Raw genomic sequence first — 12917 nt, 5'->3', positions numbered from 1 at the left:
AAATTAGGGACGGCTAGTGCAGATAGCCCTCGTGTAGCTTTGCACGAAATTCAAAACAAACTAAAATATTTTTGCAACTGCTAAAGAAGTGTTTTTCAGTTCTTTTTAACAAGGTGCTAAGTTGGAGAAATTAATAAATAGTCTGCTCTATCAGAACTGGGAAAACAAACATTTGGTAAAAACTAATAACTATCACAACTACAACATGTTTTTGTATGTCCCTAGAATAGTATATCTCATAACAGTAAGGTACCCAAGAGATGAATCAATACTCTTTAATCATTAAGAATAAGAAAGGTATGTTAAATGGCCTATTATTATTCACTGCATTAATGTTTAGTTCTGATCTATTTGGGTATAGCTTGCTTTGATCAAAAGTTAATGATAATTTAATTTTGTAGAAATGTCATTCATATACAAAATAATTAAGACTTCAATCAAAACTTCCATTAAAGAAACAAATTGTGATTAGATATCCCTCAAAACGTTGGTTTCAGCTGACTTTTCTAGTAGTGTATATAGGGCATTTATGAACTAGTCTGTTTCTGTATAAGCTATAATTATTTAATTGCCTCCTCTTCTACAGTCAGTGACTTTTATGGAGATATATCTCAGGAAAAGTGAGTTATCTGTAAAATGTTTTTAAAATTCATTGGCATAAACTTTGAGATTGTTGTTTGTTTTAATGCAGTGTGAAAGTTTTAAAGCTGGTAAATCTTTGACATTTCATGTTCATGTAGTATTGTTGATTGTTACATAGATAAGTACAGAGAGTTGAGTGGGTTATACATAAATTATTTTGGAGCCTTACTATACCATTACAGTCTCTTTTGTCATGTCTAGTCATGCTCTAGCTGATGATTGATTATGCATCTTGATAATAGCTCTGTAGTATAATTTCCATTGCAAAAGGCTCCTTCGTAAGGACATCATGTCCAAAAAATAACACCTTTTCCATTGTCTTTTCATAACCTATCTAGTGCAGGAAGATAACAGTTTGTGAGAACCTTTTTCAAAATCTGATTGCATAGAAATCCAGCAACTTACTTGGTATGTATTCACACGTATAAATACCTGTTTCACTTTCCAGTTGCTTGAGGTGTGTGACAGTTGAAGGGGAGGTATGATTAGAAGCTTTATATTGGTGAACCTTGTCTGGTTATGCTCAATTTGTGAATTGGCCAAGCATCTTGACAATAGCTCTGCAGGGTGGTTTCCATTGCAAAAGACCCTGTCATAAGAATTTCATGTCCAAAATGCACAACTCCTCTGTACTTTTTGTTGGATATACAAGACTGTTTAGTATAAGAGTTATTATTTAGTGATCTAATATTCAATGATTATTTAGCTTTTATAACAAGAGTGTTAAAAGTTGATTATTTTAGAAGCAATAGTTATGACAAATTTCATTATGTAACTCGGTAAGAGTCGTACATTGTGTGTATAGTTCAATTGCTGTAAATTGATGTCACATTACTCGACCCTTCCATGGGGCAATGTATATATAGGCGACCAATTGGGTGCAAGTGAAGTTGAATCACAAAATGTTAAGTTAGTTAAAGTGAATTTAGACTGCGTGATTGTTAGTTTAGCCATAACAGGTGATATTTTAATGTGAGTTTCACAGTTAAACAGAGATAAGGAGAATAATTTGTCTTATAAGAAGGTGTTCTAAAGTAATTGAACCTGCCTGTGTGGACTTTGATGAAAAGGATCCAATTATTTAAAGTTCTAGATACAACTTTGGTAGCCCACAGGGTAAAGTAAGTGAATTTATCACTAATTATATTGTGATAACAGAGTAGAGGAGAATAATTTGTTTTGTCCAAAGGTGTCCTGTGTGGACTATAACGAAAAAGAAACAATTATTTAAAGTTCTGGATACAACTGTGATAACCAGTCACAGTCACCTACTGCAAAAGAATCCCACCCCACTTATACTGAAAAACTCTGACACTTTCCATAACCTATCTAGTATATTAGAATATAAGTTTCCAAGTGGCCATTTCATCAGTTAGATTGCACAAAAATCCATAAGCACTGTGACCAGCGACTTGAATAGTATGTCTTCATATGGAATAGTATGAATATCTGTTTCATTCACCAGTTGCTTGAAATATATATCAGTTATTTTGGTGAACCTATACCCCATGCCTGGTTATGCTATGTCTGATGATCAACCCTGCATCTTGAGAATAGCTTTGCAGCATCGTTTCTATTACAAAAAGCTCTATCATTAGGATGTCATATTCAAAGAACACAACTCCTCCCCATGGTATTCTATAACCCATCTAATATATGAGGACAGTAGTTTCTGAGCAGCTGTTTCAACAGTCCAATCACACAAAAATCCAGCAACATAACTGCTATTTATTTATATGGAATAGCATGAACATCTGTTTCATTCTTCAGTTGCTTGAAATATGCAACATTTGAGTGGAAATTATGACTGGTAACCATATTTAGATGAATCACTACCCTGTTAACCTCAGTTTCATACAAAGCCAGTATTTCTGTGTGGTACAAAGGGTCTAGAACATTGGTATGATAGTAAGCAGAGTTCACCTTAACATTTGTATCCACTTTCTTGATACCAAACTTGGGGTAACATCCAACAATATGAATTCTTTCAAAAACGTTTCATGACAAGCTGTGTGTACCATTTTTGGAATGAACCTTTCACCTGTTGACTGCCAGAAAATGGGTGAAATTTGTTACCATTATTAAGGTATACATATGCTTTGTTGAGTGTCACTACATATTGCCATTTTTCCTCAGCTAGGTACGATTCAAACAGTTTTCTACAGTTGATCTTTCTTTCCTGAATACTTCATGGAAGCAATGTCTTTCCTTGGCCTTGTATCATTTTTCCAGATTGAGCTACTTATTGATTATTTTGTGTGTCAGAGTAATGAAGGTTTTATTCTTTTTATTATTATATATAGTAGTAGTAGTGTTTAGTAAGTAGGTTGAATAATATAGGTGTTTGGCTAAGCATTCTTCTACAGTAGGTTTCTGTGACTTGTTGGTGATAAATTAAAAGATGCCTGAATGGCACACACACACTGCTTGTTTTAAAATAATGTATTCAAAACAAATTAAACGTATGTACACAAATTTTTTACACTATGTATATTATAGTTGTATCTTAAATACTATACAGTTTTCTTCTTGTCAAAAGTTCACTTAGGCTAATTCAATTGCTTTAGAATTCAGTTGACAAGCCAAATTATTTTTCTATATTTTTATCTTAAACAATATCAGTGTATAATTCACTTATTCCTTTTCTTCTCTCTCTTTTTTTTCTTTTATCATAACAGTATTAGTGTATAATTCACTTACGCTGTCGTTGAGTTATCTGCTTTTTTGTATTTAGGCCTACTTTCAATGAATGTCTGCTTTTTGCATATAGGCCTTCTTCCAAATAAGCGTCTGCTTTTAGTCCAAGTCCACACAGGCAGATTCAATTGCTTTAGAACACCCTTTGACAAGACAAATTATTCTCCTAAAATCTCTGAAGACTGTTAATCTTACTTTAACATATCAACCGTTAGGCTGTTCACTCCTCCAACAGTTAACTTTACGTTTTCTAACCTTTCTCTGAACGAAACTCTTTCACTCAGCTTTACTTTTGGCTTTTTTACCACTCTCTCTGTCTGTCTGCTGTTCTAGCTCGTCTCACACTATTTATATATTTATCACTTAATCATCTGCTCACCTTCTAGAAATCCCTATATTCTCAAAGTCAGTATATTTCACGCAACATTTGATACCCTCAACATCAATGAATTATAAACACAACTTCGAATAATCATCTGCTTTTAACTCTCTTATTATAAAAAACACACTAAACAATCATAAAATATTAACTCGTAAAATAAATAAATTAATACTACCTGCACTATGCAGTCTTTTATGTCATGACATTGTGTACAGTTTCCTGGGACATTTGGGTAGCTTTTGCCACTGACCTTTGTGTTCATGGATTCTCAACTGTTAAAAGATTCAATATTTTTCTTACTCTGGCTAGGATACAACTTTTTGCAAGTCTCTCTCTGGATGGTCCTCAGGTCTAAAGTTGATCCATATCCTTTTGTTTTTCAGTGCTGTTATGTATAAGGGATATTCCCATCTTAGAAATTCTGTATACTGACCTGAACATATCTTTATGCATGCATATTTTGCATTGAAAAGGGTTGTTACATACCCTCCCAAAAGCAATCAGTTTTTGTAGCATCATACTACCTATAAAATGCCAAACAATGTCAAAATGTAATTCTGATACAACCAGGTCCACCACAGCTTTTCATCAGCTATGGTTGTCATGTGAAAGCTTGCTGATTTGTATATTCAAAATAATGTTAATGTAATGTACTCAACCCTCTAATTATTATAAAAACTAGGCTTGGATGTAGAAATAATGCAATATCTACACTCAAGCAGTGTCTTCTTTTCATTCAGGTTAGAAATTAAGGAAAAGGTGGGTTGTGGTGCTTTTGGACAAGTTCATATTGCAGAGGCTTTGGGTATAAAAGCAAAAGAAGTTTTAACTGTTGTGGCAGTTAAAATGCTGAAAGGTGAGTTATGATACTGTAGGATTAGCAGCTGAATGAAATTTAACTATACATAAAGTGTTTAAAATTTTGCTTATTACCTCATTCATTTCAATCAAAATCAACAGAACTTAAGTTTTTATTCATATAAATTTGATACTTTTAAGTTTATGATTCTACTGATGGCATAGCACATAATATGTTAACCTGGAAAGTGTCCTTCAATAACCAGTAGGAGGAGGGGTGCATTAACATGTTAAATTACACTAATTTCTTGAAGAGTTTTATATATATTTCTAGCATTTTGTTATTTACTAACATATTGTATTTTAAAAGTTTTTTATTTCACTGCCTTTCAATTAAAGGTCACTCAGTACTTAGAGTTGTGTTGATGCTGTTTGAAAGCTGTACAGAAAATGCAACAACAAAATATTTCCTGTGAATCTATAGGCATAATAAAAACTGCTCAAAGTATAAAAGATTGTGTATAATATAAGGTCATGGAATACTTAAATTGTAGATTAAGTTATGGAATCATGTTTTTTTTATCTGGAGTTGATATTGTATATGCTATACTTTTTTTACACTTATTTTGGGCTTAAAATTATTAGCAGTCTTACTTTGATGTGTCTGTTATCTAAAATCTCATATATAAAGTACAGAAAAAGAAAGTGCCATCCTTTCAAAACAACCTTAAAAAGTGAATGTAGTTTTGAGCAAACCCTTCTGTTTGTTCAGTTAAGCTCAACTATACTGACAGATGGCCCAATAAAGACACTTTAGATCCTAGTCAAGTTTTAATTGCAGTATATATGAGATATAACAGATAGTATAGTAGCAACTCTTCATCAAGATTCAGGTAATTGGTTTTAGTTAACTAACTTAATATTGACAATGTAAAACAAAAGATTACTCAATCTTTATCAGTTTCTTTGGTAAGGTTGTTTCAAAAGGAATTTTCTATTTTTCTGTAATCAATTTTAAAATGTCATTTGCACATGTTTGAAACATTCCATTCTTTACTCTTGATTCAGAAAGTAAGCCTACTTGTGTACTTTCCATAAAACTATATTAGCCATTTGTTATCATATTTTCTAAAATATTCCAAAATATTCCTAAACTGTAACAGTCCATGGATGATTTGAGGCTGTCTTAAAAAGAAAGTAATCCATTTTACATCAGGATAGTTGATGATTTTATACAAAAACATGCATATAGATCTTAACATACTTACATAATTCTCATTCAAATGTAATTTTCAGTATTTATTATTATTGCCATACAAAAGGGGAGTTTCCTCTATAAAAATTAGCTTCAAAATATTGTCATTAATAGTAATATGAGAAGACCTTAAGATTTGAAGCAATTCTTCATATCAACACACCATATTGCAATCAAAAAACTGTTTTAAAATTTGCTTGGAGAAATGAGACTGCACTGTATTGTCACTAAGTAGTAAAGTAGACTTTAAATCTTGTTAAATTATTTCAGGTCATAACTTACTTTCTGGTTATAGTAAATATTTATGTGCATAATTATATCAAAACTATTCACAAAATGAGGAACCCTTCTACTAATGTAAAGAGATGTTTTTATAAAGTTTGTAAATTAGAAGTGTTTAATTCTTACACCTGCAGTAGTTTTTTATGTTGCACACAAATTATTAATATCTACATTTATAGAAAGATATTATAGTGCGGTCATTGTATACTTTTGTATAGTTGGACACACTGATCAAGATATGCTTGACTTAGTATCAGAGATGGAACTAATGAAAGTTATTGGCTCTCATATGAATATCATCAATCTGTTGGGTTGTTGTACACAGGATGGTAAGTAATTTTTTTTTTCAAAACACTATGTTAAGGATCTTAATTTTTTTCCTCTATGCCTCTTATGAAAAGCATAATCCCAAATATTTTGTTTTTAAATCCTGACAAACAAACTATTTGCAAGATTTGATATTCTTTGCTTTTTAAAGCACCAAAAAAATCACTTCTAACTTTGCACATATTTTAAAAATTGTTTAGGCCCACTGTATGTGATTGTGGAGTATGCAAGCAATGGAAATTTGCTGGACTTTTTAAGATCTCACAGGCCAAGTTCAGGATATGAAATTCCTTTAGGAGCTGACAGGAATCTCAAAGTGCTCTTGAAAAAAGATCTAATTTCTTTTTCTTTCCAAATAGCAAAAGGAATGGAGTATCTAGTTTCCAAAAAGGTGAGTAATTTATCAACAAAATTTGTGCATGATAAAAACTTTTGCTTAAACCATTTGATACTAGGAGGAAAACATGTGCTTCATGTATTTGGTTGTGATGTTTTGTACTTAAATGCACAAAACTTATAAAATGTAAAGGCAGTGCTGTGTATTTAAAGTAATTAAAACAGTTAAGTGATCTAGCTATCTATACTGCTCAAGTATAAGATTAGGCACATAGTGTTCTGAATGAACCTGATGGACAAGTAGGGCATTTCAATGACTGTGAGGTTAAACCTAAGTGAATTTAACTTATTCCATAACATGTGATACCAACCAAACACCTCTAGCACAAAAGACACTTTGAGCCAAATGATATGATCAAAAAATGACAAATTGATCAACTTATCTAATACCTGGGTATCAGGGGCAAATATTATAGCTCAAAAGGATGACAGTACCAGTGTTCTAAGTGTCTATAAATAAATAACAAAATCCACACACAAAACCTTAATTCTTAAACATTGCTGTCTGAGATGGGGTTCTGAGGGATGACAGATCCATTCTCCAAATACCTTTCCCTTTGCAATGCATAGTACCCTCTACTGTCCCCCCTCCCTTATGCATATAGTGATGTCATTTGTACTTCCCTACACCTTATTTCATTTTTGCATAGTTTAATGAAGTTTAAAATGCTTCCCATGCACACACACACACACACACACATTGCTCTTTTAATTATGTAGATTGTATAATTTAAAGAGAACTTTTGAGTTTTTATTATTGATATTTTTAAACTTTCATTTGTCATTGTAATAATTAATCATTGTAATAACTGAGTATTAAGTTAAGCTGGAATGATAACAATCTTTTATAAAAGTTGAAACACAAGCTAATAGTTATTTATTCAATCAAGTTCTTTGCTTTATTGTATTGAAATTTCTGTTTTAAAGGCAAATAAAATTATTTAAAAATCTATCAGTTTACTAGAAAGTGCACGTAAATTGAACTTTGCTTTAACATTTTGTTCTTTTGTGGCAGATAAGTCAGTTTCTAAGTAAACAAGTAAAGCCTTTTATAAAACCTAAATGACAGAAAGTTGATTTGAACTTTCTTTTTTTTGTACTGTGTGCTCCCTCAAAATACAAGCTGTATATCTATGAAAATAGAAGTAAAACTTACCAGAGAATGTGTTAATTGGATTTTGATTCAATGATTTATCTGTCAGAAATTGAGCCAAAAGCAGGTAAACTTTTTTTAACAGTTTTCCTACTGTTTATTGTCAAGACTGTGTTACATGAAATAGAAGCAAGTAAAATTCCTTAGACTTAAAAAGTTGAAATACACACTCTCCAGTAAAGGTTTGTGATAACTCCTCAGGTTTTGAAAGAATTAATAATACAATATGACACTATTACCAATTGAATCATTTGAGTTTTAATAGATTCTTGTGTAGTGTTAACTTTGCATTGACCAAGAACACATAAGGACTTCTCTATAGCATCTGTAGTCTAATAAAACTATTTATGAGAGAAACAAGCTCTGTCCAGTCATCCTGACTGTATGAATTGCTAGCAGGGTTACTGTGACACATAATAATTGTTAGGTTGTTATTGTTGATAGGGTATTACATGATTTCTGTTTTGTTACCTTGCCATTGAAGGTGGATGGAGGTTATGATTTTTCCTCTGTGTATGTGTGTTTGTCAGCAAGAATTCTCAAAAATGGCTGAATGGATTTGGATGAAAGTTGGTATACATTTGGACTATGACCTGGCTTAGAAGGGATTAGCTTTTGGAGAGTCAAGGTCATGAAAATAAAAAAAATCTCTTTGTTAATATGGGGACTGATTTTTTACACAATTTTTGCTCTATAACTTTGTCAAAAATTATCGGATTTTGATGAAACTTGGTGAACATATGTAGAATATTATTCCTCACTGTCCTACTAAAAATGGTCAGTGTCCATTGATAACAATGGACGTATGGACACATTTTCATATTTTTTGAGAGTCTAATGTGGTCACCGCTGCATGGTGTAGGTGTGCACTCTACTGAGTGCCCCTCTAGTTTTGTTCATTGTTTTAGATGATAATATTTTTGTACTAGGAATTAGAAAATGAAACAGACAATGCATTTATTGTTAAATTATGTATATCTTTTGAATTAATAACAATAAACTTATATCCAAATACTTTTAAGAGATATAAAATTGTTCTTAGATTTTAATATATAAGATATTTGAATAATGAATTGTATTAGGTAAATTGTGTAATGCTTCAGTAAAACCAGTGCTCAGGTCTCACACATGCACACACACACACACACACAAAAAGTGTTGGAACACGCTATACAATTTCATCAACAATTAAAAAAATGACTAGAAATAATGTACCTTTACCAGTAGTTTTTAAGTTAATGAAAACGAAAATGTCCAAAAGGAGAAATTAAAACAGTAACTTAACAAAATAGAAACTAAAATTAACAAAATGTTTAGAAAAGTAATGACATTGATAAACTAATGCTTCAGTTAGCAAGGCATTTTTCCAATATTTTATCCATTGTTACTATTACAGAACTAATCAGTTGATCATACTATGCTGTAGATGTGTGATACAAGGGCATATCACAATGCACATTGAATGTAACAAAGCAAAAGAAAGAGAAGTATATACAGTACAAATTTCTGATTTACTTCAACAGTGATGTGTATTAGTTCATTTAAAAGAATAGGATTGTTTATTTATTTATATGCTTTTTTGACATCCAGTGTTTATCAAGCCTAAAGAGAAACATAAGTTGAATCACATCTTTGGAAAATGTTGTGTACACACACACACAGTAAATTGACACAAATACTTAATGTTTCACTACATTTTATGTTCAGACAGATTGATATTGCTGTTACAATGTCGTAGAACTGGGTGATGACATGATAGATGATTTTTTTAATACATTTTCACATGTGTGGTTAAATTCAAACATAGTTTGCTTTAAAAAGATTTTTATTTTATTGCCAAAAAGGTTCCAAAATGTGGTGGAATGCCATTCCAGCTACAAATATAAGTGCCATAATGGTGTTCTGGTGCATTCCACTACAACACAACACTAAGTAAGACTGAAAATGATTATTTACTTTTTTTATCTTTTAAATGTTTGATGTCAAAGAAAATAAATAAGTTGTACATAATAAAGTCAGAATTGGGAAGTTTTTTTAATATTTGCAGTTTATTTGTGTTTAGCACATTTAATAGAACTAAATATTCTAAGATTATTACACACACAATATATATATATGGCATATTTCAATGTGTTGTGGTTTTCAAAATTTTATATGATCAAGTAAATAAAGAAATAAACTTTTATTGTTATTTTTTTCAAGGTTAAAATTACAGATACAGTTCTTAACCTATACTTAATTTTGTGACTGTGTGGATATATATATATATATACACATAGACTTTTCCAGTGATGTTAAACATGCATTGTTTATGTAGACAATGTTGCTCTCTCAAGAAAGTAGTTTTAATGCCATGCTGAAACATTTGGTTAGATTTCACTTAGATTTTATTACCTTTATACTTGGATGTTCACCTGTATTTTTTCAGTGTATTCATCGTGATCTGGCAGCTCGGAATGTCCTTGTCACACAAGACAGAATCATGAAAATTGCAGATTTTGGGCTTGCCAGAGATGTGCAAGAAGTAGATTATTATAGGAAAACTAGCAATGTAAGTGAAAGTGAAGTTTGCTTTGAATGATATTAATTGATATAATTTTACACTAAAAACAAATAACTAGATTTTCAGCATGGATAATATGACTGTGGATTGTGTATGTAGCAAAAAGTAACAGTTTAACCTCTTTTGGATTTCTTTTCTTGATTATGTATAGTCTGTTGGTTGTTTAATGAAAGCTTTATAGTTGGATTAATACTATAGTACTTTATCCAGAAGTTAATTACATTTGAAAAAAAACAAAACAAATGAATTTATTTGAAAATTTTGATTTTAAGAAACTGTTTAGAGCTGATCAATGACTATGGGTTTGTAATGCGAAGAATGACATTATAAGTATATATCTGATAAACAGAGCAAGAGTTTTAAACTGATTGAAAAACATCTATTACCAGCAGGACAACACTATAACTTAATTGTAGCTAAACTCTCTTTCCAGATTTCAGTACTGCAAACCACATTCAGTAGTTCAATTCCTGATCTCTGATTAAACAACTTTAACCATCAAATTAGAATAGGGTTCAATGATATAATTAAAATTTCAAACTCTGTAAGAAAATATATTAAGATGGGAAACATATTGTTAAATAAGGTAAAAAAAATGCATAAGTGTAACAAGTTGAAAACTGAATATAATATCAGGACATGTAATAAAGGAAGAGTGTAAATGTGAAGTGTTTTTAAGATGTCTTGCCACAAAATGTATTTCCAAATGAAAATATTCTGTAGACTTAAAGAATGTGAGAAGAAACATTTATTGTTATATGTGCATTACATAGTATTATTTCATTTCGTAAAGGCCTTTTCTAAACATTGTATGTTATCTATTCTAGGGTCGACTACCTGTAAAGTGGATGGCACCAGAAGCTCTGTTTGAAATGAAGTTTTCTTCATATAGTGATGTGTAAGTGAATTTTTTGTCTCTCATTGCTAAAAACTACATATCATGAAAGACCAGCTTCACTAGTGTTAATTATTCAAATAGAGACTATTTCTGAACAATGTATCATCAGCCAACATTCTTATGATTTTTACCATTTATTTAACTGTATTTTTTAAATCTTGTAAATTGATTTATTTCTGAAAGTAATGAAAAAGAAAAAATGTAGCTCAGGTTTTAATTCATATCCAGTCTAGGGCATTGAACTGAGGTAAACTGTGTTAGAGTTTTCTGGTTTCTTTTTCTCATTATTATGTACTGTAACCCAATAAAAAATAAAATATGACTTGAATTATTATGGCATATATAACTTCTTATGCTGGCAATGCATGATCTGTAGATTAGTGTTTTTGCACTTACTTCACAAAAAGATTGAAAATAATTTTTGGTAAATATTTTGTATTAACCAAGGTAATGAACACAGGGCTTAAATAAATAAAACATTAACATTGAAGATGATTGGTAAATAGTGTATTGAATAAAACAATGTAAATGTAAAGCTCTCCTTATCAGGAAGAAAAATCTAACATTAATCCTCTTCATTTGTGGTTTGTGTAAATCTGCCTATCACCCCATGCACAAAGATTGGATTTTTGAGGTGGGCCATTAAAAATGTTATGCACAAAATAATTGCATTGTGTGATGTCAACCACAGTCGCCTATGCTAACATCATATGATGTCAACTGCAGTTGAAGGGTTAATAAATGCACAGTTTTATAATTTTATTCTAATTTTCTCCTTACTTGTATAGCCATTATTGACTTCTATTACATTGTTACTTAATGGCATGAGATCATGACTGATATCATAACATATGAAATTTTAAAATTGTTGTACTTTCTAATTTAAAGCTTCTCACCTGATGATGCTAAGTGAACCTAGTGAAACACAGTGTTGTTTAAAAACATTTTTAAACATATTTACATGTTCATCAATATACCAAAATATTTATTTTAGATTGGAAAGTTCTTCCTAAAATTTATTAAAGTAAAACTATGCTTACTGACATACCATATGGAACAAATGTTATTTCATCATTCAAAATTTACCTCCATGGCTGTTATAAACATTTGTTTGTTTTCTCTGGTTTATTATATTCTAAAAATGTACACTTGGTTATCCTAGACATAGTAATTCAGTTCACAGTAATTAACATAAAAAGACTCCTACTTTATATTTTCATTACCTTGTTGAGACTGAAGTTTATTTCATTGATACCTATGATACCATTCAACACTCATCCTGTAAGTATTTTTGATTACATTAAAGCTGCCTTTAAAGTTTTTTTTTATTTAATGAGCCTTAACTGAAGGTACTCTTACAGTTTATGAAGGATAGTTTTACAAATGTTAATTTTTTATACATGATATGAAGATTATGATAAATGTGCATCAGACTGTTTCCACAGCTAATGACATTATAAGTAAAAAGTGATGTGTCCAATACTATTCTTCAGCTATTTTTATAATGAACATGCACAACCAAAA

At 30.8% G+C, this 12917-nt stretch overlaps 1 protein-coding gene across 1 annotated transcript in view; it reads left to right on the top strand.

The window, feature by feature from the left end:
* Positions 1 to 12917, top strand: part of LOC106472764 (fibroblast growth factor receptor 2-like) — a 45759-nt gene that overhangs the window by 23099 nt on the left and 9743 nt on the right. Inside the window, exons 7-11 of the mRNA XM_013933421.2 lie at positions 4462 to 4577; positions 6275 to 6385; positions 6584 to 6774; positions 10361 to 10483; positions 11323 to 11393. Of these exons, the coding sequence (XP_013788875.1) occupies positions 4462 to 4577; positions 6275 to 6385; positions 6584 to 6774; positions 10361 to 10483; positions 11323 to 11393 (612 nt within the window). The remainder of the gene's footprint in view (positions 1 to 4461; positions 4578 to 6274; positions 6386 to 6583; positions 6775 to 10360; positions 10484 to 11322; positions 11394 to 12917) is intronic.

The sequence above is a fragment of the Limulus polyphemus genome, unplaced genomic scaffold (assembly GCF_000517525.1).
Source record: "Limulus polyphemus unplaced genomic scaffold, Limulus_polyphemus-2.1.2 Scaffold5590, whole genome shotgun sequence".
NCBI classification, from domain to species: domain Eukaryota; kingdom Metazoa; phylum Arthropoda; class Merostomata; order Xiphosura; family Limulidae; genus Limulus; species Limulus polyphemus.
This window is presented reverse-complemented; position numbering and strand designations above follow the sequence as displayed.